At 37.2% G+C, this 27,192-nt stretch overlaps 2 protein-coding genes, 2 long non-coding RNA genes and 2 other non-coding genes across 9 annotated transcripts in view; 5 read left to right on the plus strand and 1 right to left on the minus strand.

The window, feature by feature from the left end:
• The first annotated feature begins 1,214 nt into the window (after positions 1-1,214).
• LOC114155685 (uncharacterized) lies at positions 1,215-4,378 on the plus strand. The gene is made up of 5 exons (XR_003597804.1): positions 1,215-1,534; positions 1,950-2,003; positions 2,811-2,855; positions 3,139-3,169; positions 4,074-4,378. It is a non-coding gene; the product is annotated as an uncharacterized LOC114155685 (long non-coding RNA).
• LOC114156702 (small nucleolar RNA SNORD52) lies at positions 2,673-2,740 on the plus strand. The gene has a single exon (XR_003598012.1). It is a non-coding gene; the product is annotated as a small nucleolar RNA SNORD52 (small nucleolar RNA).
• Positions 2,897-2,963, plus strand: LOC114156703 (small nucleolar RNA SNORD52). The gene has a single exon (XR_003598013.1). It is a non-coding gene; the product is annotated as a small nucleolar RNA SNORD52 (small nucleolar RNA).
• A 1,084-nt stretch (positions 4,379-5,462) lies between the features above and the next one.
• On the plus strand, positions 5,463-14,164 carry LOC114155686 (uncharacterized). The gene is made up of 3 exons (XR_003597805.1): positions 5,463-6,542; positions 6,769-8,037; positions 11,298-14,164. It is a non-coding gene; the product is annotated as an uncharacterized LOC114155686 (long non-coding RNA).
• Positions 14,165-15,997: 1,833 nt separating this feature from the next.
• Positions 15,998-23,240, minus strand: ppp1r11 (protein phosphatase 1, regulatory (inhibitor) subunit 11). The gene is made up of 3 exons (XM_028035688.1): positions 22,906-23,240; positions 21,587-21,695; positions 15,998-19,344 (listed from the first exon to the last, which is right to left on the minus strand). The coding sequence occupies exons 1-3, from the start codon at positions 22,981-22,983 to the stop codon at positions 19,160-19,162; spliced, it is 372 nt and encodes a 123-aa protein (XP_027891489.1). The 5' UTR covers positions 22,984-23,240; the 3' UTR covers positions 15,998-19,159.
• A 3,078-nt stretch (positions 23,241-26,318) lies between these two features.
• vars2 (valyl-tRNA synthetase 2, mitochondrial) overlaps positions 26,319-27,192 on the plus strand; it is a 32,021-nt gene continuing 31,147 nt past the window's right edge. The window contains exons 1-3 of one of the 4 annotated variants that reach the window (XM_028036676.1): positions 26,364-26,432; positions 26,511-26,565; positions 26,710-26,907. In XM_028036676.1, the coding sequence (XP_027892477.1) occupies positions 26,728-26,907 (180 nt within the window). In that variant the 5' untranslated portion in view covers positions 26,364-26,432; positions 26,511-26,565; positions 26,710-26,727. Of the gene's footprint in view, positions 26,433-26,496; positions 26,566-26,709; positions 26,908-27,192 lie in introns of those variants that run through there. The other 3 variants (XM_028036675.1, XM_028036674.1, XM_028036677.1) reach the window with 3 other exon arrangements.

The raw sequence follows: 27,192 nt of genomic DNA on the forward strand, positions 1-27,192 counted from the left end.
GGTAATGAGTATATCTCTGTATTTCTGCAGCTTTGTTAATTGATTCATGTGTTGCTTCATATAGAATTAAACTCTGTGATCTGTGACGTCAACGCGCAGTGTGGCGGTTCCACTTTCTAGCGGCTGCCCCGCCCGCTGAGAGGACCCGGGTTTTTAAGGAAGAAGACGAGCCAAACGATTTGTCTAAAGTTTTTAATAATTATTCTTCCTTTACAGTTACCTCGCAATACTTTTGCGTTACCTCGCAAAACTTTTGCGTTACCTCGCAATACTTTTGCGTTACCTCGCAAAACTTTTGCGTTACCTCGCAAAACCTTTTGCGTTACCTCGCAAAACCTTTTGCGTTACCTCGCAATACTGTACTGGTCAGTTATGCAGCATAATTGAACACTGTAAGCCTTTCTTACGGTGGGCACCGTACTTTATGCTTTAATATAAGGTTATGTGAGGTTTTTCCATGAATGTTAATATCTTTTTGTGAAATATCTGAAGTTTTATATCTTTCTTTAGGATAGAAAGGCACCGCAAACCTACGATATAAACAGAAACCTTCCATAAGTAGGAAAGAAATAAAAACACATTATAATTTGGACTATTTCTGAGTTATTATCGCGGGTAATAAATCATCTGACAGTTTTGATTGTGTCTCTGTTGTTCTAGTCTGAATGGTTTAAAGAGCTGCTTTCAGTGCCGTTCCATCTCAGCCTTAACGAGGTAAGGGGTACCTTACCTCGGGGCGAGGTAACGCAAAAGTTTTGCGAGGGAACGCAAAAGTATTGCGAGGGAACGCAAAAGTTTTGCGAGGGAACGCAAAAGTATTGCGAGGTAACGCAAAAGTTTTGCGAGGGAACGCAAAAGAAAAAAAATTCCCCATGTCCCTTAGAGGGCTCCGTAGTTTTTAAAATAAAGCTTGTTTTTTTTAAAAAAAAGGTCCTGCTGGTGTACTTGGGTGGAGTCGGGCGTCCCCGTTTTCATGTCTATGGGCGTCACAAGGTTACGTGTTTTAATTCTGCAAGTCGACTTTTCAGAAAAAGTAAAATAGTAAATAAGAAACTAGATTAGGTTATGTCATTTATGTGACGTTTTATAGTTTTGAAGACCCCAGTTACACAAAAGACAAAAAGAGCCTTGTAAAAAAAAAAAAAAGACCCTGGCATTCCTTAGGACACCTATGACTTTTGCTCTGAGAGGACCCCCGTATATAAACTGCTGACAGCCATGTTTTAGTCTCTGTCCTTTGGTGCGAGATAAGGATACGTACGGAGAGGTTGTTCAAGATTAAAGCCAAAGCAGAGTTCCAATCCTGTGTGAGTCTGTGTGATGCATTGCTTGTGTAAAACACAAGGACCCTCGTTCGGGTTTTTATTTATTTTCACTGCTAGCTGAAAGAAAATTGCACCATGTGCACCGGCTTCGCGGTCCGAGCACGTGGGCTGGCAAGGACACAAAAAATGGAGGCTGACCAAATGGGGGTTAGTTGATAATCGGTTCATACAATACGGCTGATTTTGAAGAACAAAGCAACGATCATGAGGTATTCCTAATAGTAGAGAACTTTATCCTTTAGAAAACTTATTTTCCCACGTGTTTGTACGGAAAGCCTTGCTCACGTCACTTCACGTCTATGACATTAGTTAATTAGTGCTTAAACTGGATCGTTCACAAAGCCTTCATACTTGGAGCAAGCCTACTTCACTAAACGGCAACATGGATTTTAATTGAAACAACAACCTCCCCTTTGTGTTGCAACAGATGATCCAATCGTTAAAAATGGCTTTACTTCAGATTGTAAAGCTACATTTTTGCTATTTTGTTTTCAGAAAGTTTTCTGTGTTTTATATAACTGCTTTCAGTTATAAATCTGACTTTGTAAATAAAATGTGGGATTTGACGAGAATTTTGTAGCTGCTAACTAATATATCTAATCTGTCCCATATTTTCTTTTACAGCATCAAGATGGATGCCGAATGGCTGCTGGTTAAGTCAGTAGTTATTAGGTGATGGTGAGTTACAATGAAATTCAACTTCAGTAGGGCTGGGCAATAGTCATGCTGTTCATACTTATACCCTGCATTATATAGATAGAATACGTTTTCTTTGTTGGGGGTTTTTATTGCCCGTAGTTTGCAGGCATTTTGTTGGTTTTTATCCTTCCTATTACATTTTTGTGTCTGGAGAAAATCCATGTACACTCAAATTTTTGGTTTTGTTTTTCTAGTGAAATCTACTTATAGCTACAGGAAAAATATGGCTTTTATATGTTTGTTACAACTGTCACTTTGTCACAATAGTATGGTATAAAACAGATAATTTTTTATAAATTAAGACATAAATTTATAAATTAAGACAAATTTATACTATTTTTCAGTGCTTGCCCTAGCACTAACAAAATTGAGGTGGATTATCATAATGCTACTCTGAACATTTATATCTTGAACCTTGGAGCCTAAAGCCTTATTCTCCCCTCTTTGTCATGCATTTCAGCTGCAGTGTTGAATGAGAATCACATCTACTGATGCCATGTCATGCAAATTGCTCTTGTTTGTTAGCCCACAGTTTCCAAGACTGCTTCCATGGTTACTGGAAAAAGGTCCTGTACAAATGTAACTGTACATTTGGATTTGAATATATTGCCCAGCCCTACCACTGAGTTATGTACTGTATTAAAATGCTGTAGTGATGATTCATTAGACTAGAGTCTCTGATAATATGGTGATGCTATTTGAGATTGCACTGAACATGCATCCTGCAAACTTGCAATCAAAACTGATTTAGTAAAAATTTATACTAATTTATTATTATTTTTTCAGGCACCCGTTCGGTGATGTAGCCATAGACGGAATGTCTTGCTTCAGGTAACTCTGGAATCTACAAGCCTTTATTCTATTGGGTTAAGTGGAATGATGATTTTAGACTAGAGTCTCTGAAAAAAACATGAAGTTGTTTTCACAGTACACTGACCACATAACCACAGCTTAATTGCATGCTTTATCCATTAACTGCTTGTGTAGATCACTGCTGGCAATCTTTCAGCATGCGTTTACAAACAGCTTGCAGTAAATGGGCTAAAATACATTTTAAATCACTATAGTCCTTTTTAATTAGAATACATTTACCGATTTTAGTTTCTCCTTATAGATCATCTGCTGTTGTCCGTGGGGATGTTTGGGTAAGTATGTTAACATTAAAATCTGTTTTAATAGTAGAATAAAATTACAATTTGTGTGGAGAACTTGTGTTATCCTGTGCAGTCATGGTCACTTTTAGCTTTAAATTCTGATTAACTTTTAAATCAGAATTTAATGCATTGTTATATTTACGGCAATCAACATTTAATCAGTATTGACTGCAATAGACTTGACACCAAGGCCAGATTGCTCCCCCCATGTGGAAGTAGAGCAAACCTCTGACAAACATGGTGATGGTAGTGAAGCTCACTCGTTTTGAAAAATATTGTGATCATCAAATTGTATGCACTCGATGGCATACAGATGAGGTCATGCAGATCTTTGATTCAGGTGTTCTGGAACAGGGATGTGGCTAAAATATACAGGACAGTGGCCTTTGACAACACTGCATCAATTCTGAGTAATAAATTGAATTAAAAATTTCAATATTTGAGTTTTTGTTTTACACTACAAAATTATACAGTGCTTTAAAAAAGGGTTGAAGTAAATCAGCTTTGTGTTGGATGCTTTGGATGGTATGCAAAGCATCTATGAAACAGCGACTGCTCCATGGGTCTGATTGGTCAATGATGATGCACTTATTCGGTTCGACTGATGTTAACTGAAGTTTACTCGCAGCGCACTGAGACAATCAAAACCGCTGGAGCTTAGAGGAAACTGCTAGTTAAACATGTCTTTAGTCTCCTGATCGGCTGCAGAATGGGAATAGACATTAGCACACATTGATCAGTTTCAGTTCTTGTTGTACAGAGGGATGTACGCAACCAAACAAGATTTCTTATTTTAAGGTGGGGGTATAAGAATATTGTTTTGCAAAGTTGTAACTTCAGTTTCCAAACATCTCCAAGTAATACGTTAACCTTAATGTTTCTTGTCTTCTCACAGGAAGTGAACTCTGAATGAAAGCTAAAGCTTCACTGATCGTCATTCTGGTTATATACAAACTAGAGGGCTGTTTCACAAATCCAGGATAGCGGATTAAGCTGGGATTTTCTGGATATCCTGTCTTAATTAAACCTCAATTCAGTGTTACAAAAGAAATAACACACAAGTTACCATGGTGATTTATTTTGTGAAGCTAGCCTGCTCCAGACCAGGCTAGTAGCTAGGCTTAGTTAAGCCTGGAACCGTATCTGTTCAGTCAGCAGTCGCAGCAATCGGAAACCAAGGAGTTTTGTCCATGATTCCATTTTCTTATCTGCATGTATTGATTCTTTTTTTTAATCACCCTGCATTAAAACACCTCTAATTCATTTTGGTATTCAGTCAGGTACTATTATTTTTTACAGTATACCATTAGAAAACACAATTATCAATTTTAAAATGACCCATACGGACTCTGCATGGGTCAAACTGTGTTTCTGAAGAAAGAGTTTCTAAAGACTGCTGTTCTATATGAAACAAAAATATAAACGTCAAATATTGTTGACATGTGGAGTTAACAATTGTAAATGAGCATTTGCTGACATTTTATTGTACAAAAGTAATATTTCTCCTGATTTGTGTATAATTTTTAATCCAACTTGCTGTCAGTGAGCATTACCCAGTGCATGGGTGAGGCATGTCCAGTGGGTGATCAGACAAAATGAGCAACAGCTGGACAATCCTTGGACTGGGGACAATAAAACGCCAACCGAAAATGGAAAGTTTTGTCACAAGTCATAATGCCTCAGATGTCTCAAGTTATGCGGGGCATACCTTTGGCATGTTGGATGTAGGAACGTCCACCAGAGCAGTAGCTGCACGGCTCAATATCCATTATCGAACTATAGGCCGTTTAAGAGTTTGTTTCTAACAGACTGGCACAACTGCTAATCGACCTCATCACATGTAGGCCATATGTGACAACGCAGAACAAAAGGATCACAACTTAAAGGAGCAGTTAACTACAGGTCAAATTAAAGACAATACTTCCCAGATATTGCACATTGTTATATTTCATTTTGGTCTGTATAAATATCTAGAATGGGGAACAGAACAGAGAAACACAAAGGAATTTGCTGTTAGTTGAACATGTTATAATATTGACTTTCACTGTTAATTTATTAGGTTTATAGTTTTTCATTTGTGAAAATCTCATGTATGATTATGAGAATAATTGGGAAATATATATTTTAGGATAGTTACGTATTCAATTGATCTGCTATCGTTTGCTCTTGTAACGGCAATTTTTCTTTTGTATGATGTACTTCAATTCCTCATAAACCTCAATAAAAAGATGCTGTTTGTTTGGTGTGAGGTCTGGTGTACGCAGTTTATTTAGCGTAGCATTAGTGGATCTGTGATGGATTTCATTGGTCTCTTGAAGAAATCTGTTGACAAACATTCACCTGAATTATTTAAGCCTGGCTTAACAGCTGCACCTCTTGAGCCTGGTTTGGTCTTTGAAACGGATAGAGCCAGAATGAACTGATAGTGCTATGTCAGGCCTAGCTATCTCTCTTCTCCTGGATTTCTGAATCCTACCTTTGTGAAACAACCTTCAGGCAGCAAGCAACAAAAATGAAAAGGAAATTTTTAAAATCAGGTTGACTTAGCTATATCAGAGTTGTTAATGGTTTGTTGTCCCTGAAGCAACATAATTGTTTTTCAGTGTATGTTGATTGTATGTCAAATAAACACTATTTAAATGTCCATACCACACAGTGCATACTTTGCTCAAGGCAAAGTATGTCTGAAATATAGCCTGACATAATTTAAAGTCTATATTTTTCTTCTCTGTGTGTGATTTGGAATGTAGTTGATGCATTTACCTAAATGTTCACAAACTTATAAAGTTGAACAAAGGCAATATAGTAAACTACAAATGCAGTTAACTACCTGGGGCAGCAGCATCAGAATCAGGGACCTAAAAAGACTCAACAGCCTGATAAAGAAGGCTGGTTCTGTTCTGGGGATGACTGGAGCCTCTGAAGATGATGATAAAAAGAAGAATCCTTCATGAAATCAAGGCGATTATAGACAACTCTGACCCTCCTCTTCATGAGAGGCTGTCTTGGTAAAACTGTAGGACGTCATGTCAATAGCGACTTCAACGCAACCTTTGGCCAAATTGTGATCTTTGTATTTGGGGTTAAGGGTTTTTGTCTTCTGGATTTCATGCCACACAGTCTTCCGGTGACTTTTATTTTGAAGGTTAATCTGTCTACTGCCTTACAGCCTTTCTGCTGTAAGGCAGTAGACCTCTAGTTGGAAATGCGTGGCATCGGTCTTCTTCAGGTTGTCTGTTTAGTTTCTCTTCGACTTCAGGCACTTTAAAACTACACGCCCCATATGTTAAGAATGTAACTGAGGTATCTGAGGGAAAGCGTACACGGGCAGCAGCAGATGTGATAAGCTAACCTGGCTGAAAAGGTAAGGATTTGGCGCTTTATAAACATATTAGCTACACTTAAAGAACATAAAAACCTGAGAGAAAAAAGTTTAAGAGGAAATTTGACATAACTTCGACATTTTTGGTTAAAACTTTCTTGCTAGTTGGTATTAAGTCTTTTACGCCGCTAGCTTGGTAGCTCTGATGTTGACGTGGTACTAGACAACAAAACTATTAAAACTACAAATATTTCCTGTTTTTTTCCAGGTGTGAGATTCGGAGTAATGCCTTTCGGAATACCAGGAGTCCAGGAAGTTCGTCTCGAGACCCCAAAATTGAACAGTAGCTGGAAATAAGCTTAGCTAGGTGTGATACTGATTTACTGAAAACAACCTGGAGAGCCCACAGTGCTATAAACATAGCAAAATGCTAGGTTTATAACTGATAACTGATGACGGATGGCTTTGTATAGGAGAGATACTGCTTGTCAAGGGCAGATTTAGCAATGTACAGAGGCCAAGTCGCCTCTTGAATTGCTGAACGGGTTCAACACGCCTTACGGGTGTGTCTAGCCGGGAACGTTACTTTTGTCCTGGCTTGAATCTTCGAGGTATATTGGCATTAGAGAAACTGCAGGGGGCGATTATCTCTCCAATTCGTTTTGGTTAAACTTTTAATAAGTAATGTCTTCTATAGTGGGAAGAGCGTGGGGGTGGGTGCGCTTCTGGGGTAGTTGTTCCTCACAAAATACCCCAACGTTGTGCCAAAAGCAGCTTGCTAAAGGTAACTGGAGATCTTGGATATGGGGAGGGTGGAGAAAAGGAAGTGACCAGAGTGCTCTAGGAGAGGAGTACTGGGAAGCACAGGAGAAATTGCAACCCATGGAAATAGAAGATCTTGGCTCAGGAAAACCAGAGACGGAGCTACAGGTGTCCAGTTGGTGGAGCAAATATCTCCCCACGTCATATCTGTGGTCAAGAAAACCTCCTCAAAGCAGCCTGAGACAAAGGAAAGGTGATGTTGATGGGGACTTTTCTGATTATGGAACCCCTCCCCCGTCTCCCACTCCTTCTCAGCTGACCTCTCCATTCAGATTTTTCACAGATAGCTGGAATTTGGAGATTATACCAGAGCACTATGAGATTTGCTTCAACTTCCTTCGGCATTTGTTTGACCTATTTGTAGTTGCCTTCCTGTGGACTGTGTCCCCTCCTGCCAAACTGATCCTGGAGGTGTTTGGTGTCCAGGGAGCTCTGAGGCTGTGGTTTCATGGCATGGCCATGTTTTTTGTCTCAACAGCTGGAATGGCAGGATTGCTGTGGTTGATTCAGGAGTATCTCCCTCAGTTTGCTTTGATTTATGGCATCATACAAGCATTGGTGATCTCTGTCAGTGTACGACAAAGTGTAATCCTTGGAGTGGAAGAAGACAAAGAAAATAGCCAGGAGGTGAAAGAGACTGGTGAAAAGCAAGACACTGCAGACAATGGAGATAAGCTTTTTTCTAAGGAACTGCTGAAGACAAGCTTAGCCTAAGGTGAGCCTCTTCTGAAATCTTCAAATCCTGCCTAATAATAAATGTTACCTATCGGTCTATTTTTAATACACAGAGTAAAACTGAAGCAGTACAACACTATCATTTCTTTCTCACATGAAGAAATATATATCACACCCTACTGTTTCAGTGAGACTTACCAGTCAACTTTCATGTGACACATGACTCGTGTGACAAGCAACGTGTGTAGCAGCTAATGTCTGCCTTCATGTCATCAGACATGAAGACATTACAGGTGAAGGCCATAAAATTAAAATATCATGAAAAAGTTGATTTATGTCAGCAATTCTGGTCAAAAAGTGAAACTTGGATGTTTGTTACACACAGACTGATTTATTTCAATTGTTTATTTCTTTTAATGTTGACATTTATAACTCACAACTAATGAAAAGCCCAAATTCAATATCTCAGAAAATGTGAATATTAAGACCAATACAAAGAAAAGGAATTTTAGAAATATTGGCCAACTGAAAAGTAGGAGCATGTACAGCACTCAGTACTTAGTTGGGGTTCCTTGTCCCCAGATTACTGCAGCAATTCAAGGAGTTTTTATTACCTTTGCTTGTTTGTGGTACGAAATTCATACTACACAAATAAAGAATAAAGTAATTTATGTGATATATGGATATGTCTATTAAAAGAAAGTGTGTGTGGTAAATAATTTATAAGATGACACTCAATTAGGTGCAGCTTGAGTTCAGCAGTCTGATGGCTGATGGGTAGAACCTGTTCCTCAGCCTGGTGGTCTTGCTCGGTCTGCACCTCAGCCTCCTGCCTGAGGGGAGCAGCTGGAACGGTCTGTGTGCAGGATGGATGGAGTCCTTCATGAGGGCCCTCCTCCAGCATCATGCTGTGTAGAGGTCCGAGGTGGAGGGAAGGTGCTCCCCACAGTCCTCTGTGCAGCCTTAACCGCCAGTCAGCAGAGTGAAAAGGAGGGGACTCAGCACGCAGCCCTACGTGCTGAGTAGGGCTGCGTGCTGAGCCCTACTCAGCTGCACTGGAACACTGTGCTCCCAGTGCTCCAGTGCAGCTGAATCAGAATCCACAGCACCGTCTCTTCCTGGAGGAGGAGAATTTGGGCTTCTCCCCAGGAGGAGACGGTGTTATGGATTCTGACGGACTGTTGGTCAGGAAGTCCAGAATCCAGTTCCCCAGAGTGGAACTCAGTTGGAGAGAAGAGAGCTTCTGTGCCAGGATCTGTGGGAATGCTGTGTGACATGGAGCTGATCAGTCTGTGACACTGCTAAGGTGTTATGAGAGTCCAGGTTGCTTTAATTGTGACCTTCAGTTCTTCTGAATTATTGGATACTGGTAACTTTGGCACTGTGTGCAGGTGAAAAATCCTATTGGAAAATTAAATCTGCATTTCCATAAAGTTGGTCAGCAGCAGGAAGCATGAAGTGTTCTAAAACTTGCTGGTAGATGGCTGCATTGACCTTGGACCTCAGAAAACACAGTGGACCAACACCAGCAGATGACATGGCACCCTAAACCATCACTGACTGTGGAAACTTGAACTGGACCTCAAACAACTTGAATTCCGTGCCTCTCCTCTCTTCCTCCAGACTCTAATTTACTTTACTTTAATCAGAGAACATAACTTTGAATCATTCAGCAGTAGTCCAGTCTCTTGTTCAAGAGTGGCTTGACAAAAGGAATGTGACAACTGAAACCCATGTCTTGCATATACCTGTGGTTCTTGAAGGACCGACTCCAGCTGCAGTTCACTCCTTGTGAATCTTCCCCACATTTTTAAATGTTTTTTTTTTCACAATGCTCTCCAGGATGCGGTCATATCCAGATTGCCTGTCCATTTTTTTCCCCCCGACTACATCTTTTCCTTCCCTTCACCTCTCTATGAATGTGCTTGGACACAGAGCTCTGTACACACTTTTCTTCTTTAGCAATGACCTTTGAATCTTGCCCTCTCGTGCCAGGTGTCAAAGGTCATCTTTTGGACAGCTGTCAGGTCAGCAGTCATCCCCATGATTGTGTAACCTACAGAACTTTACTCAGAGACCATTTAAAAGTGCTTGCAGGTGTTATCTGATTAGGTTGTGGCACCAGTGGTCTTCAATATCGAACCTTTTCACAATATTCTGATTTTCTTAGATACTGAATTTGAAGTTTTCATTAGTTGTCTGTAATAATCATCAACACTAAAAGAAATAAAAATTTGAAATATATCAGTCTGTATGTAATGAATGAATAAGCAAATTTAACTTTTTGAATCCAATTATTGATTTAAATAAACTTTTTCATGATATTCTAATTTTATGACCAGCACCTGTGGAGTTGATAAACTGATAGAAACATATCAACTGTAGTTCTTGTTGAATCAGTTGTGCTCAGTGATGGATAAGAAAACAGACAGAATTATGTCCAACTATTTTTCCAGGTACATGATTTCTTTCACTTGATTGGCTTATACAGATGCTTTTGAGGTTTATCCCACCCCTATGTATTTGAAATACATCATATTTGCATAATCACTGTGGGCAGAGTCTCTCTCATGTTGTAGCCCAGATCATTTGATATTTTTAAAGTATTTAAGTTACAACAGAAATTAGTAAAAAGTGTGGCCAAACACCTTAAAATGATCATCACTTTATTACTGTGGAACCGTAACAGATGGCATTATTAAACTAAATTGAGCAAAAACGTTGAACAGAGTAAAAATCAAGTTGCTTATCATAGTGCATTCAGGTACCACTTTACAAACATCTGTGGAAATGTTATACATAATTTATATTTATCTCATGTTTTCCCACTATAAAGAGCAATTGACAGTCTATCAAGAATTTAAAGAATTGGAAATTCTCTATAAGGTTTACAGAAAAGTGGTCATTTTAGTAACAGTTGGTCTAAAAAACAAAGGAACAACTAAGTAAACGTTTATTAAAACAGTTTTCTAAACTTCAGCTTCTAAAATCCTTATAAATTTGTTTAACATATACGGTCCTTCAGTTTATTGTCTTTTAGCTGTAACCATGTGGTATGGTTCTAGTTACGGAAGCTATTTTAAACCCAGACTCTGCAAACCATTTGTTGATTTATTTAATGTACCAAAAGCAACAAATGAATATGTAGAGAACTGAAGTCTGTCAGCGGTTGTGATCAGTTTAGGTTTCCTGATTTAAATGCTGAAAAGGATGTTCACTTTTATACCTGTCTTGAACTCTTCTGGACTCTTTGCTGCAGACTAATTGGGTTTTCATCCATGAAATTTGTCTTTTCCACAGGTGATGCAGGAATCCAGCTGCTTCAGCCTTTCTCTAAATGTTTGACTCCACAGACACTGACAGATTGTGTATACCACTAAATTCATTAGTTATAATCATAGTTCACTTTGATTTAGTTTGGAGAAGTTGTTTCTCTTTGTTTTGCCTGAAATAGTGTCTGTATTCTGCAAACATCTACTCATCACCGTGAATGTTTATAATCCAACTGTAAATGCTGAGAATGCTGGGTATATGAGTGTTGAGGAGATGCTACTGTATGTCAAATAACAGTCTAGAAAATAGCCAGGACTTGGTGCTTGTACTGATATTTACATTTAATTTGTTGCCGTTTACTATTCTCATTGGCTCTCAAAAGTCTACTCCCACTTATTAAAATACCGTTATTGTGATGTGAAAAATATGATCATGGTAAATCATTTAAATTTTTCCACATAATGACATATGTGCTGCACAGTTCAAGTGGATAATAAACAAATGTGTTAAAAGGAAAAGTATAAAAGGTGCAATAACCCAGTTGCAGAAGTGTGTTTGTTTCACCTTTTTCTTTGCACAGTTAAATCCTTTGTCTCCTCTGCAAATTATGGCTTTAGCTAAAGGTGGAGAATGTTTGAAATTATTTATCATTGTCTCACTTTACATCACAAAACCCTGCTGATGTAACAGGTTTGTAGACTTTTAAGAGCCACTGTGATGAATCAGCTGTAAGATTTGAAATTGAAACAAATTAACAGGAAAAATTCATAAGACGCCAACATACACTCCAAATGTAAATCATCACCTTGCCTCTTATTAATCTTACTTTCCCCAAAGTGACATGCAATTAAGACATTTTAGGATTGCTAAGCAAAGGATTTACTGAAGGTGAATTTGGGAAGCACTAACTGCATATTTAGACTCACTACAACTTGTAGTGAGACTAAATACTCACTACAAGTTGAGTATTTTGTACAAATTGTAGTACAAGCACCACAACTTGTACAACTACAATCTTAAAATAATCTGAAAATATCGAGCTCCTCTGCCTTCTCCTAATGTTTCCAACACCACTCTGTCAGAAACAAGCAATCAGCCTGGATGAGGGTCTCTGTGCTGTCAATCACACATGTGCATGTAATGCTCTCTGCTATATCTTCTTCTCAAGAGCACAGCCTGCCATGAATGCCAAGGCTTGTTAGCATTCATGGCAGCAGATAAACAGTTTTCCTTTAATGTTAAGTTGTTTCTCCACCATTTGCACATTGAGTTGCGCATACACAAGCATGGTTGACAGTGCTAAAACACTCCTCTTTCTGGTTTTGAATGAAAGCAGTGCATTTCTTCAGATGCCAATAGCAGTACAGGAAGGAGGTGGAGGAGATCAGTTCTTTCACAGATTATCTGTCTTACTGTCATGACATGTACAACTTTTTTTATTTTATTTTAACAAACAAAACTTTTTGTTTTTTTTAGAAAAAAATGAAAGTTACATATTTCTGCTTTAAAAGTCTGTTTAACAAAAGGCGACAATCCAGTAGAGCCTTAGTCTTGAACATCTTGTTTTTTCCTGTTATTACACTCTGGTATTAGAACTTTAACACTACACACTTCAAACTAGATTTTGTTTCTTGTGATGTATTTTGTTGGACTGCGGTTTCATGTAAAGGTACCTTTGCTGTTGTGAATTTCAGACTTTAGTTCAGGAATTGAAAACCTATGAGGCTTTTGGAGCATCTAGTACATACATTCCAAAACATACTGTTCATATAATCTAAATATGTCTTTTATTTTCCATTGATTACATATTTGGATTATAATAACAATATAGATTATGTGGAAATACATGATTAGTTCATTGTTTTCCAAGCTACAGAGAAACTAGCTTTACCTGAAATAAATTCTGCTTTCTCAACATTTTAAAGGGTGCCTTGAACTTAATTTTTGAATATATTAAAGTATTGGTTCTTAAATGTTTCATTTTCACATGTTTTTTCAAAACAGGTTTTTACTGTTGAATGTTAAAGCAATTGTCTTTTTCAGAATTATTAAACTAACAAGCAGCACAGTAAAGTATTGTTGATTCTTCATGTTGACTCGAAGGCACCAAAATGGAAATTAATAATATAATCTGGTTTTATTGCATGATTCCACTCTTAGCACTTTTCCTTTGTTTAGCCCGAGGATATGGAATTATTTAGAACTGTGTTGATGCTTGCAAGACATTGAAGCCTGTCCAGTGAAAGTTATACGTCATTGTTTTCAGGGCCAATAATACACAATAAAGTTGGTAATAAAAACTAGTGTTCAGTATTTTCCTGAGCACAAAAGTAATTGGATTAAATTATTGTAATGTGTGGTAGCAAACTATTAGCTATACACTGTACCTTGAATTTTTGTTGGACTTTTTTTTTTTTTAATCACAAAAAGGCTTGCTTATAGAAAGTGTATTTTTCATGTTCTATAAATATTCCAAAGGTGAATGTAAATGTTCCTGAGTAAAACTGGAAGGAAAATTTAAAGTAAACCTTTAAATTTGTCTCACAGATAAGCCTATTGTAGCCTTTTCTCCACCTAAATTTCTCCCAACTGTTTCAGTACATTTAGGACCGACAACATCCAAGGGTCTGTCTATACTAACCTTTTTTTATGTTTGCTTGTGGTTGTGAAACTTTTTTTTTTACAGTAAAACTAAGACCCAAGATATTTTTAAATGAGCACCATTGCACCTTGCAAGTGTAGATCACTATAGGGAGAGCCTCACTATTGGCTGCACTGTGAAGTTAACTGATGGACCTTAGAGAAGTACAATATGTGCTTTATGTTGTTCTGTAATATCTGCATATGAAAGATGTGAATACTTTGTAATTAAAGTCAATCTTGCTTTAGATTTACTTATTTTCTGGTTTCTGATTTTCTGTTATTGAAATTATGCACAAAGTGGAAAAAATTATATTTCAGACCATTTTTAAAAAAAAAACAAATTCATAGCTTTTAAAGTTACATAACGCAGAAAAAAACCCCTCCTCTTCACAATACCTCAGAGACTTTCCATGGGGTTAGGTCAGGTGAGTTTGCTGGCCAATTAAGAACAGGGATGCCATGGTCCTTAAGGTACTGGTAACTTTGGCACTGTGTGCAGGTGAAAAATCCTATTGGAAAATTAAATCTGCATTTCCATAAAGTTGGTCAGCAGCAGGAAGCATGAAGTGTTCTAAAACTTGCTGGTAGATGGCTGCATTGACCTTGGACCTCAGAAAACACAGTGGACCAACACCAGCAGATGACATGGCACCCTAAACCATCACTGACTGTGGAAACTTGAACTGGACCTCAAACAACTTGAATTCCGTGCCTCTCCTCTCTTCCTCCAGACTCTAATTTACTTTACTTTAATCAGAGAACATAACTTTGAATCATTCAGCAGTAGTCCAGTCTCTTGTTCAAGAGTGGCTTGTCAAAAGGAATGTGACAACTGAAACCCATGTCTTGCATATACCTGTGGTTCTTGAAGGACCGACTCCAGCTGCAGTTCACTCCTTGTGAATCTTCTCCACATTTTTAAATGTTTTTGTTTCAAAGTTCTCAGAATGCAGTCTCCTAATGCTGGTAGAAATTTTTTTCAACCACGCCTTTTCCTTCACTTCACCTCGCCCTCTATGAATGTGTTTGGACACAGAGCTCTGTGAACAGCCAGCCATGAGTTTTTGTGACTTGCCCTCTTGTGCCGGGTGTCAATGGCCGTCTATTGGACACCTGTCAAATCAGCAGTCATCCCCACGATAACCTAAAAAACTAGACTGAGACCATTTAAAGGCATTTATGTGTGTTTTGGACTAATTAGGTGTGTGGCACCAGGTCTCTTCAATACTGCCCCTTTTCAAAATATTCTAATTTTCTGAGATGCTGAATAAGGAGTTTTCATTAGTTGTCAGTTGTAATCATCAACAATAAAATAAATAAACGTTTGAAATATATCAGTCAGTGTGTAATAAATACATATTATATACAAGTTTCACTTTTTGAATGGAATTACTGACATAAATCAACCTTTTTTCTGATATTCTAATTTTATGACCAGCACCCATATTTATGCAACCAGGTTATTTAAATTTTTTTATTTTATGTTTTTCCCCTTGAAAGATTTCAGCTTGTTTCTCTATTTCTTTGTACCTTTTCCACATTAAAGGTGGAAAAATGTTGTGAAATTATTTGTCTTGCGGAAATTTTTTTACATCATGAAAACCTGGCATTTGAACAGAGGTGTGTTGACTTTTCGTACTCACTGTATGTTGTAATACTGACAACAGGAACACCTCAAAATGGTACACATTAGGTAGTTGACTTAATTTATAGCATGAACGTGTTGTTAGAATGCAAGCCTACTGGAGCATCCCTCCATAAAACTGGTGGTTTATAGAATGTAGGTGTAGGTGAGAAGATCTTCACCATTCCTTTTCATGGTACGATGATGTTGTATTTAGGTAAACCGGACAACAGAAATTATGCTGAATGTAAGTGAAAAGGTGAATACTTCTGTATATGCTGTGGAACTATTTCAGCTCAGGAATGAACTAGACAAGTTCTTTTGGAACCAAAAAATGTAAACACTTAAGCCTTGTTGATTATGAGATGATTTTAGTTTTAATAAGTAAGTACCTCTATAAAGAGTTTTATCTGCTGTATTTTTATCTTATGCAGAAGCTTTGTAACATTGATACTAAAAGTCAGAGGACTGAAACAATTTTATTATGGTTCATCATGTTTCACACCATTTTAGGATAAGTTGAAAATGTTTTACTTATGTCATGATACCAGAGGGAACACGTTGATACATAGGTTGTAACTTTAATCACAGTTCAAAACTTGATTTCACATTATATCTCCTCCTTTATACTAACAATATATACAGGAAGGTGAGTCACCAGTACAAGAACGATGTATGCACTGAAGTCAGTTTGTAGAGATGGTACACAAAGTGATATAAATGAGCTGATATAGCCTCACATATCAAACTGTGCAAGGACGAAAATGGTGAGTCATGACAGTAGTCACAGCAGAGAAACAAAGAAGCAGTCAGACCTTTCCTTCTGTTCTAAATGCAGACATCTGTGAAAGAGTTCCACTAGTTCAGTGAAGGATCTTTGCTTGTTCAAGTCACAGTAATAAAATTCAGAAAACCTGTAAAGCCCAGCACTAAAAACACAAGTGCAGAGTATTTCTCTACTGCTTGCTGGTGGTAGAGAAATACTCTGATGGCAGCCTGCAAGTTTGTCATTTTAGAAGTGAAACAAACACGACAGATACTTCCTGGTCACCCATTCTTTATATTATTTGTAAACATCCAAACTCCCTCTCACAATCGCTGCTCCATTAAAATCCTGTAAAACTGGTGGACACAATGAGTTCTCCTAAGATTTAATCCAAATTCAACATGAATTTATTGATGATTACCTACTGACAGACCTTACAGTTAGAATTTTTCATTGTTTAAATGTATTAGGTCAGACCTCCCTTCTTCATGCTAGTTTAAAACATTTTTCATATTCGAAAGAGATGAGCCATATACACTATGTTTAGTGAACTATTATCAACAAACTAAAACATAGAAATAATGGTTATTAGAATGTAAGCAAAAGCAATCAGCTGCTCGTCTCAGTGATCCGTTCATCTGCATCTGATGAAATTGAGCCAAAATGACAACTCAAAGCCCAAACTGCATGTCCCTAAGAAACAGTTGGACTAAAAAAACAGAAGTATTCAACTAATCGTCCTGCACCCAACTGAAACTAACATGAGCACTGGAGCTCAAATTAAATTCTTTTTGAACTTTATTAGAAATATAACGACCACTAGTTGAGAATTGAAATCAAGACATACATTAAGCACAAGGGCTGGAAAAAATGAAAACTGCTCAGAAACTCCCTGGATATTTCTGGATCAATGCATATCACAATTCAGAATTTCATAAATACAAAGCTTATGCCATGTTCAATAAAAACTGATTTACATAAAAAATAAAACACAAACATAAAAACTGATGTGTGCATTTGGTAGCTCTGTGAGCAGAGGTTATATGGCAGTAGGTAAAACGGAATTAACGGTAGCTTTTATCAGTTTACAATCACAGGAATATATGCTTACAATCAAAAAGAAAAAAGATATTTTCAATCATTTTTCTCTCCCAAAAACAATTTTATTTATTATTGCAAAACTAAAAAATAGATTGTCATCAGGTATGGGAAGGCCAGTGTTCCGGTCTGATTAAGTCCAACTTACCAACATAATTTTGATTTTCTGAAAGTTCTTCAGTTGCAGTTCAAAATTTAAGCTTGCAGTGAGTTGCTTGATGCCAATGGAAAGTGTGTGTTTTTTCAGTGCAGTGGTTGAATGGGAATAAAAAGCGACCTTTATTTGAGTCAGAAGGTATTTTCCCCTCAGGTCTTGCTGCTATGACAAATGTCCAAGAAAATCTGATTTTAATAAGAAATGAATCAAGTAAATATTGTCAAACTACATCATGCCTTGTGGAACAAAGAATACTTAAGATTTACATGTTGTGAGAGCTCTACAGACGGGTTTGACCAGGGGAAGAAAAACAAACCAACTTTGCTCATTGTCATCTTATGAACTTAAATGAACTAAAGATATGAAATAACTGTATGTGTAGGTAAATATAAAGTGCTTTCTAAAATAAAACCAAAAATAAATTATTAAAAACTGACTTTTAATTATGTTTAATATGCTTTTATGATAGGTGGAGACAACAGAAGCTATCATTGGTTTCAATCAGAGAAACGGTAAATACTGCTCACAATACTATAGATTTGTGTATGTCCAGTCTGTTAAATTTCCCGTACTTGCGGAAAGATAGTAAAGCAAATCCACATCAAAATATAATGGATTGCATGTGTTAACCCAAGAAAAAACAGCATAAACTGAGACCAGCAAATAAATAGAATTATAATGCCATCAGTAGTGTACAATGCAACCTGCAGCCCATCTATCTCTTCATGGTTTGTTTCAGACACCTTACAGTCAGAAAGTCCGATGAGCTGCTGGAGATATGCAGCGTAGCTCAATATTTTGCTGAAATGACAAAGTGACTTTTTCGATCTGCATGGATCTTATTATAATAACTTTCCATTAGTGTTAAAAGTTGTTTCTAAATCTCTGAAAAAACAACATTTTTGCACTCAACTGCAGTTTTATAACAGTTTAATCAGTAAAAAGTAAATTACTGAATGCACTAATGTGCTGAACAGCAATTGAACGTTCTCTGTTTTCTAACATATTACAGTCAGAACAACTGCTTTACATAAAAGTTTGCCAGAATAACAAGTTTTCTTCTCATTATCTCAATTTATATCCATCCACATGACAACATTTGAGGCTAATGTATGTTTAAAAGCAGTGGATTGAGAATCTAACAAGAAAAGGAATGAAAAGAAAAAAAACATTCTACCAGTATATTCATGCAATGAAAATGCAGCAGCCGCAGTTTTTGATGTGCCTTTTGTTCCTGCCGACATTGGTTTAAACTGAGCAAGTCTCAGGAATCTTGTCTTCGAGAGTGAAATCATACAGAAACACAAACAATCCATTATGGAACATTTATTTACTCTGAGCTACTCATAAAATGAGCTGCTTATTTTATGAGTAGCTCATTTCAAACCCCTGAGCTGCTGAGGGAAAGATGATTTAATAGTAACGCCCCACTCAGGATGCTCTCTGCTTTTGAGCAGAACAGCAGTAAGAAGTTGAAGCTGTGCTCCAGCAGCTGGAACTTTCTGACTTCAAGTTTGTCTGTAACTCTCTGAGGAAACTAAACTAAAACTACAGAGCAGTTTGTAATATGGAACCCTCCCAAACACACTTTGTGTTGCACGTTAATGGTTGTGTGTCCCTCCAGCACTTGGAGGTGCTCTGGTTCCTTCATCAGGCCTCTGTCCATGTCCTTTCCTGCCGTGGCCCAGGATGCAGTTGGCACTTCCACACCCTTCGTCGTCATCATCTCCCTCACTTTCAGAGGATGATTCTCCAAACTGTCTGGGCTTTTCATAAATACAGCAACCTGGAACACAACATGCAGCTGGATCAGGATGGATATAAAAAACAACCATTCCACATTTTACAGCCAAGATGTGCTCATATAAACATTCAATAAGTGACAAATTTAGCATCACTACAACATAAATACCCCTCACCTTCTCCAAAAAGCCCCCCCAAGGTTGATCATTAATTTCTTGGGACAACATTCACTGTGGTATTGTTCTGATAAGCTTTTGCAACATCACAAGATTTATTTCCATCTAGTGTTGCATTCATCTTTCACCATGGTCTTATATTGGTGATGGAAGAGTCTGACCACAATACAAAACCTTCTTCAGCACATCCCAGAGATTCTCACTGGGTTAAGGTGTGAAGTCTGATGTTCCTGCTCCCTGAACCACTGCCTTCCTGGAACATGGTCATGACATCAGGCAAAAGAAAAACCACTGACGGAACAACCAGGGCATTCCTGATCTCCAGGTAGTCAGACGACCTCATAATGTTGCTGAAGCTGAACCTGACCAAGTGCAGTGACCCCAGAGCGTGCTGCCTTCACAGGCTGCTACAGTAGACACTAGGGATGATGGGTCATCACTTCATCTGCCTCTCTTCTTACCCTGATGTACCAAAGATTCTAAAAGAAGGTCAATCTGAACTCAGACCACATGACTTTCTTTCAATCTTTATGCTTCCTTGCAAATTGAAGCCTTTTTCTCCAGTTAGTCTCACTGATTAGTGGTTTTTCTATGGCTACACATGTTCAGATGATATCCTGGTTCTCCACACCTCTCTCATCACACATTAAACACATCAGTCAGAAGGCCAGCAGCTTCTACAACCTTCATGCTGGCATCGCCCACAATCTGTATGTGTTCAGAGAATCAAATGCCAACATCTTCCTCTGACTAATCACTGAAATGACATACTAGTGCAGCCAGTAAATGCTCCAGTTCTCATTTTAAGTCCTTAACTATAAATACACTTTTTAAATCATGGGGATTTGGGATTTTTTATTTCTTGCTGAGAAATGGTAAAAAGATGGAAATTATTGTCATTTTAATGGAATGTGTTCTTCAAATTCCTGTTTTTGCAATATTATTCCTGCCAGGTTGTGGTGGAGATCCTGTTCTGGCCTTTAAGCATAAATACATCTGCGTCCTGGTGGACTATGACTAATTTACTTTTGAATGTCACAAAAATAGATTTGCAAAATGTATCATAATGCAGTCTAAGTTGTTGATGCCCTGGTCCAGCTAGGCCTTTTCTTTCTTAGTTTGTAATTGGTTTAATTATAATTTACTAAATAAAAAAAACAGTTTAATTGTAGGTGATTTTATCGTCCACATTAATGACGTCACTTGGAATGTAGCTCCACTGTTCATAACCATCACATTTGAACTACATGTTTCTGGTGTCTCTCATCACATCTATTTACATGTTGAGTACATTTATATAGGAGCCATTCACAAAACGTTTAAATATTTATTCAAAAACAGCAGCAGCACCTCCTGACCCCACTAGGGACAAGGGTGTTAGAAAATGGATGGATGGAAAAGCTGGCTTCAAAACAGAAACTCTAGATGGTTATTTATGACTTTATTTTACCTAGATAACTGTAACACACTTTTCAAATGCATCAACAAATCCACCCAGAATATTGCTAAAATTAGAAATTTTCTGTCCAGAAATGGCACAAAAAAAACAGTCGGTGCATTTGTTAATTACAAAGCAAGAATTTCATAATCCTCTGCAACCAAGAAGTCCAAAAAATGAGGTTAAAACAGGTGAGCCAAAGCCCTTGGGAAAAAACTGAGTACCATATTTTTTATATTTTTAACTTACATTTTAGTCAAAAGACTAAAACTAAAACATTTGCTGTCAAAATTAACACTGCTCTCCTTCGTTTCATTCTTCTATATGAGAATCAGAATATACTTTATTGATCCCCAGTGGGAAATTGCTTATTTGTTGTCTATCTACTCCATCCAAAGTGTTATGTATAAGCAAATACAAATTTAACCATAAGTGATGTAAAATGTATAAATTTATATATATATATATATATATATACATATATATACATTAGTTTGATATATGTAATTTAAATATTTCCTAGATGTGACAAAAATAAATCAAATAAAATATTAAGTCTGTACATGGAAATATGTTAATCTATATTAGACCATTAGACTATACTAGACCATCAAATCCTTCATTTCTGCCAAATAACACTTTGCTGTTTCCCATAAGCTATTTAAACTCACACTTAGAAGATCGTCTTCCCAGGTGCTCATTGTCAACTGTGTCACTGGACCACTCCACCTTCTTCTCAGTCTTCCTCTTCCTCAGCTTGATTGTCAAGCTTCGTCCTTCCTGTAAAAAAGAAATAAACTTCCATATTAATGTCCAGTTACTCCAGTACTAATTTTTAAAATCAGGCAACAAATTCAAACTAGAAACAATATTTTAAACAAAATATTACTTTGGTAAGGAATAGTCGCTAGTTTTTTTAAAATTACATAAGTGTCAATGCAATTTAAAATAGATTAGTAAAAGATACTTTAAAACGTTAATCACTTGGTAATATAACACTTCTTTCTAACTAGATCAATCTGTGCTGCAATTTAACTGTGATCTTAATATGTTGTGAACAGACTATCACACAGTGACATTGAAAATATATTAATAAAGAGTAACAATGAGAGAGACCATATTTTTATTAACTGACCAATAGTAAAAAGTCATCTTTCGTTAGCAACAACAGTGCTTATAGGCCTTCTCTTACTGGCGGTTCGGCTGAAAGGCGTGTGGACTGAGGTATCGCTAGCTGGGTACAGATACCATTAGACAAAATTGTATCAGTACCAGAATTTTATATTATGACCAGGGTAGTCATGAAATCCGTCCGAACACACCCACAGAACCGCATGAGCAACCTGTAAAGCTGCTCATGCCCACTATGTTGCATCCATCCATCCATCCATCCATTTTCTGTTCACCCTTGTCCCTAATGGGGTCGGGAGGGTTGCTGGTGCCCATCTCCAGCTACGTTCCGGGCGAGAGGCGGGGTACACCCTGGACAGGTCGCCAGTCTGTCGCAGGGCAACACAGAGACATACAGGACAAACAACCATGCACACACACACTCACACCTAGGGAGAATTTAGAGAAACCAATTGACCTGACAGTCATGTTTTTGGACTGTGGGAGAAAGCCGGAGTACCCGGAGAGAACCCACGCATGCACAGGGAGAACATGCAAACTCCATGCAGAAAGACCCCGGCCGGGAATCGAACCCAGGACCTTCTTGCTGCAAGGCAACAGTGCTACCAACTGCGCCACTGTGCAGCCCTCACTATGTTGCATACCGACCTTAATTCATGGTCACTGGTTTTAACACGTATCTAGCGTTTAGTAATTAGGACTAAATAATAACGGTAGCATCAGGCTTCGTAAATTACTAAAGAGCGGCGAGTTAATGGCTTCTTTTGTCACCTTCTAACATGAAGACGGGCCTTGTTAGCAGTAATGGGTGGTTAGGTACATTACAAATCAATTACCCAATGCGTTTTTAAGCATTTACCTGCTGTGGAGGCGGCGGTGTATTTGTCTGAACTGTCTCCGTTATCGTCTCACTGGATGTTCCGGGAACCTCCGCCATCCTTTTAGCTGCTCTGCTAACGCTGCCGTTAGCTTATTTTAAGATCCAAACCAACTGGAATCCGGCCTCTCTGAGGTGGAAGTTGTAGGTAAGGGGCAAGTTGGGAATGACCCTACTTGGTAAACTCACAAAATGCCAATTAAACGATTAATATGAACCCGAAGACTATGGATTTCTACAGATATACGTTTGAGACTACACAAGTTGCAAAAAAAGAAGAACCTGACTTGAACCGGATGTAGATTCTTCTTCTTCTTGAAATTTATTGGCGGTTGGCAAAAAAACATTAGGTGAGCATTACCGCCACCAACCGGTAAGGAGTGTGGACCACATCTCCCCACCTCTCGCCAGTCGACAGTTGGAGATAGGCACCAGCCCCCTCCCGATGTCAATGGAATAAGGGTGTAAGAACATTGATGGATGGATTAACATGCATTGGTGGGCAATTCCATTAATATTTCAGTCAGGCATTCATATGTTTCAACTCATTTCAGAGATTTCAAATATAATTGGAATTCAGATTTAAAACATGTTTAAACTGGGGGGATCTTAGCACTATTTATGAATAAAGAATTTTGCCAGACTAAATGTCAGATTACAACAGAGTTGTATTGTTTTGTTTTTTAATAGCACTCCAAAAGTTACCACATCTCTAGAAATAGATGCAGGAAGTACAATTTTCGGTTTGATCCACCTTTCTAAGCAATTCCAAAAATATTTTGGTTTAATTGCATTCATAGAAGACATGGTCTATTGTTTCAATGTCACTTTCACATAATAAGCATTTATTTTCATTAATATTAAAGCAACTTCTTAGTAGCTCTTTAGAGGGGGAAATTGCATTAAAAAATTTAAAGTGTGTTTCTTTAGCCTTTAGTTGTATGGGGAGTTTCAGATATAGAGTTCTTAACCTTTCAATTGATTTTTTGTTTCAAATTTGCAATAAATGTTTCATCCATCCATCCATCCATCCATCAACACCTTTTGTTACACCTTTATCCCATTTATTGGGTCAAGAAGAAGGGTAGGGACAGATACAGGAAATCCTTCCTGCCACATCTCACTGTACAATAAAAGCTAAATCATTGTTCTGCACTAATCAGTCCAATTTTGCACAACTGCAATGTGGCACACTTGCTGTACATATACTTACATATACATATCTGCATCTTTTGCTTTTTATATTAACAGCATTTTATATTTTTATAATTTATAGCATTTTATATTTTACTTTTCATTTTTTATTTTATCTACAACTACTACTCAGTGGTAGTTGTTATTGTGTCTTGTCTCTATGCTGTAACTGCGAAGTAATTTCCCTGCTGGGATGAATAAAGTACTTCTATTCTATTCTATTCTATTCTATTCTATTCTATTCTATTCTATTCTAAGAAGGGTGCTGGTGCCTATCTCCAGCTGTCACGGGGTGAGAGGCGGAGTCGCCCTGGACAGGTCGCCATTCCATCGCAGTTATTATAATAAGAATGTTATTTTTATTTTGTTTTCCCAGGGAATAAAATTTTGTTTAGACAGCTTCTAATTGTGTAGTTATTGAATTTTTGATCAGTGAATGATATTCCATTAATAGATAGATTTGGTAATTGTGGGGTTATAGGATATTATATTTTTAATCTGAATAATAAATTGTTAAACAATCTGGTAAATTCAACTTTTGGGGGAAAACAATTTATATTTTGCACAGAATTGTTCATACTTTAACATGCAGCCATTATGATCCATTAAGTGTATGCTTATGGATGGAAAAGACCAAATGTTCTTTTCCATCCATTCTTTGTAAAATAATGACTTATAGTGAAGTAGTAATCTGTTATTCCATATGACAGTGGAGTTTGGCGAGTATTTATATACATTTTCATTTTCTAGTATGACACTTGTTTATGTGTCACTATAAACAAGTGACACATAAACAAGTGTCACTTGCTTATAACAACTATCATTCATGATAGCTAAATGGGCAATCTATATATACTGAAATCGGCTAGAAGTAGCAGTTTATGAAGTCATTTAACAAAACTATATATTTATTTGTTAAATATATAATTGGGAACACAATACCAAAACAATTGAGAATTTTTGAATCCATCCATTTCCTTATGCCCTTATCCCATTGGGTTCGGGAGAATTTTTGAATCTTAAGAGTTCTGATAAGGCACTCAAAGTCAATTACTTTCAGACCACCATCTCTACTTTCTTTGACCATGTGACTTTTTCCTAGGTAGTGTGCTCTGTTTCTCCAAATAAAGTTTATGTTCATTTGATTGATAGTTTTATTTAATCTATTTGAGACAGCAATGCTACAAGCTGAATATATTATTCTAGACAAATTTTCCATTTTTGATGGGTAAATTGGTCCTAAATTAGAAAGGTCTATTTGGAGCCATGAGTTATTTTTTGGAATAACTGATATTCCTTCATTTTATTTTCAAGAGTTAATTTTATTCCCATATTCTTATTACCATACATTCTCCTGTTGGTAAAATATGTTCTAACTCTCTTCCTTGTAATAATAATAAATCAATTAGATCCATTTTTCAAAAGGACGTGACCTCTATTTCTGCTGTTGTACCATAATGGAATCACTCTTATATTAATATGTCATGGAAATGTACCTGGTCGCTCCCAAATCGCTTTCTTCTCACCCACAAGGTAAAATGTCTTTTAAACTAGGAATCTACCCAGTTAAGGTCTACCTAAAAAGTTCAACTCTAGCATTGCTGTACGTTTGTGACCTTTGCCCAGAGTATATCACTCATTTGTTCTGGTAGTGTCCTCAAGTATTTTGGCAACATTTTTGTAGCTATGTTGACTCAAAAATATCAGCAGGCTTCCAGTTACATTGGGAAAATATCCTGTTTGGGTTTCAAGAAAATTGACAAATAAATCTGCAGGGTTTCTTTATAAAATTATTAATCACTACAGCCAAATTTCACTTGCAGAAATGCAAATTTTTCAAGAGAAAAGAACATTTTATTTATTTTTTTATTATTATTGAACTTAATATAATTACAATTCGACCTTCAACTAATCAAAAAGCAAAAACAATAATATGGGCTTGCACCCAACTTGGAATTTTGGACGATTTATTGTTTTAATTTACTATGACATGAGACTCTCTGGCACATATGTCACAGTTTGTACTATTATTTTCTTTGTGCAAGAATAATGTGACTGTCATTTTCTTCTTCCTATGTTTTAATGTATGCTCCCCCTGCCACATTTTGTGAAATAAATAATAATAATAATAATAATAATAATAATAATAATAATAATAATAATAATAATAATAATAATGAAATTCAACTTCCTGTGTATGGTTCCGGTTTGCGGCGGATGTTGCGGAAGATATTAACTGACGGACTTCCTTTCAGTCCGTCAGGTTAAAGCAGCCCGTCAATCTCAATCCAATGGTGTGAACTGACAGTTTGAGGGTATTTATTACATTTGCAATTAAAAGTATGAAGAAGAAGCCTTACGATATTGATTTATGTTTAGCTCTACTATTTCAGACCTTTTTTAAGGACGTTGAAGGGGTATTACAATACTAAGTCAGCTAAGTTAAAGGTAGTGTACTTTGAAAATACATGTATTCACGAAGTTAAATTTGTGACCTTAATTCCGTGTATATTAACTAAAAATTCGAACCTCTAAACAATGAAACTTACGTTAGAATTGATCAGGTTATGCCTTTATATTTTTCATCTCTAGGGTGTTTCGTAGCTGAGGATGTGGACTAAAGGTCATTGTCCAAAGGCGAGGCTGGTAGCGAAGACAGCCACCAAACTGTGGTCCAGCAAGCCTCCAGAACCTTCTCGCCCTGTCCCTTCTGCTCAGCCGCGGCCACAAGTCCAAAAACGCAGACGCAGGCAAGAACGGGAAAAGACTATTCTGTCAGCTCAACATAATGTAAGCCGAGCAGACTAAGCACACAGATTGAACTACTAAAAAGCAAAGACTTTATAAAGTGTCATTTCTTGGGATGAAATACTAATATTATCTAGTCTATCAAATTTTTAAATAGTCAGAAAACTAACTTTAAGTGCATAAAATGCACAACAGATTAAATTTAGTCTATGCTAATAGACAAGTTGCATCCCAATGATTTAACAGTTTATGGAAGCACCCTTAGTGGCACTAATATGAGGTAGCTGTACAGACAGAGACAGCTACTCTCTAGTTAAGAGATGCCTG

The sequence above is a fragment of the Xiphophorus couchianus genome, chromosome 13 (genome assembly GCF_001444195.1).
Source record: "Xiphophorus couchianus chromosome 13, X_couchianus-1.0, whole genome shotgun sequence".
NCBI classification, from domain to species: domain Eukaryota; kingdom Metazoa; phylum Chordata; class Actinopteri; order Cyprinodontiformes; family Poeciliidae; genus Xiphophorus; species Xiphophorus couchianus.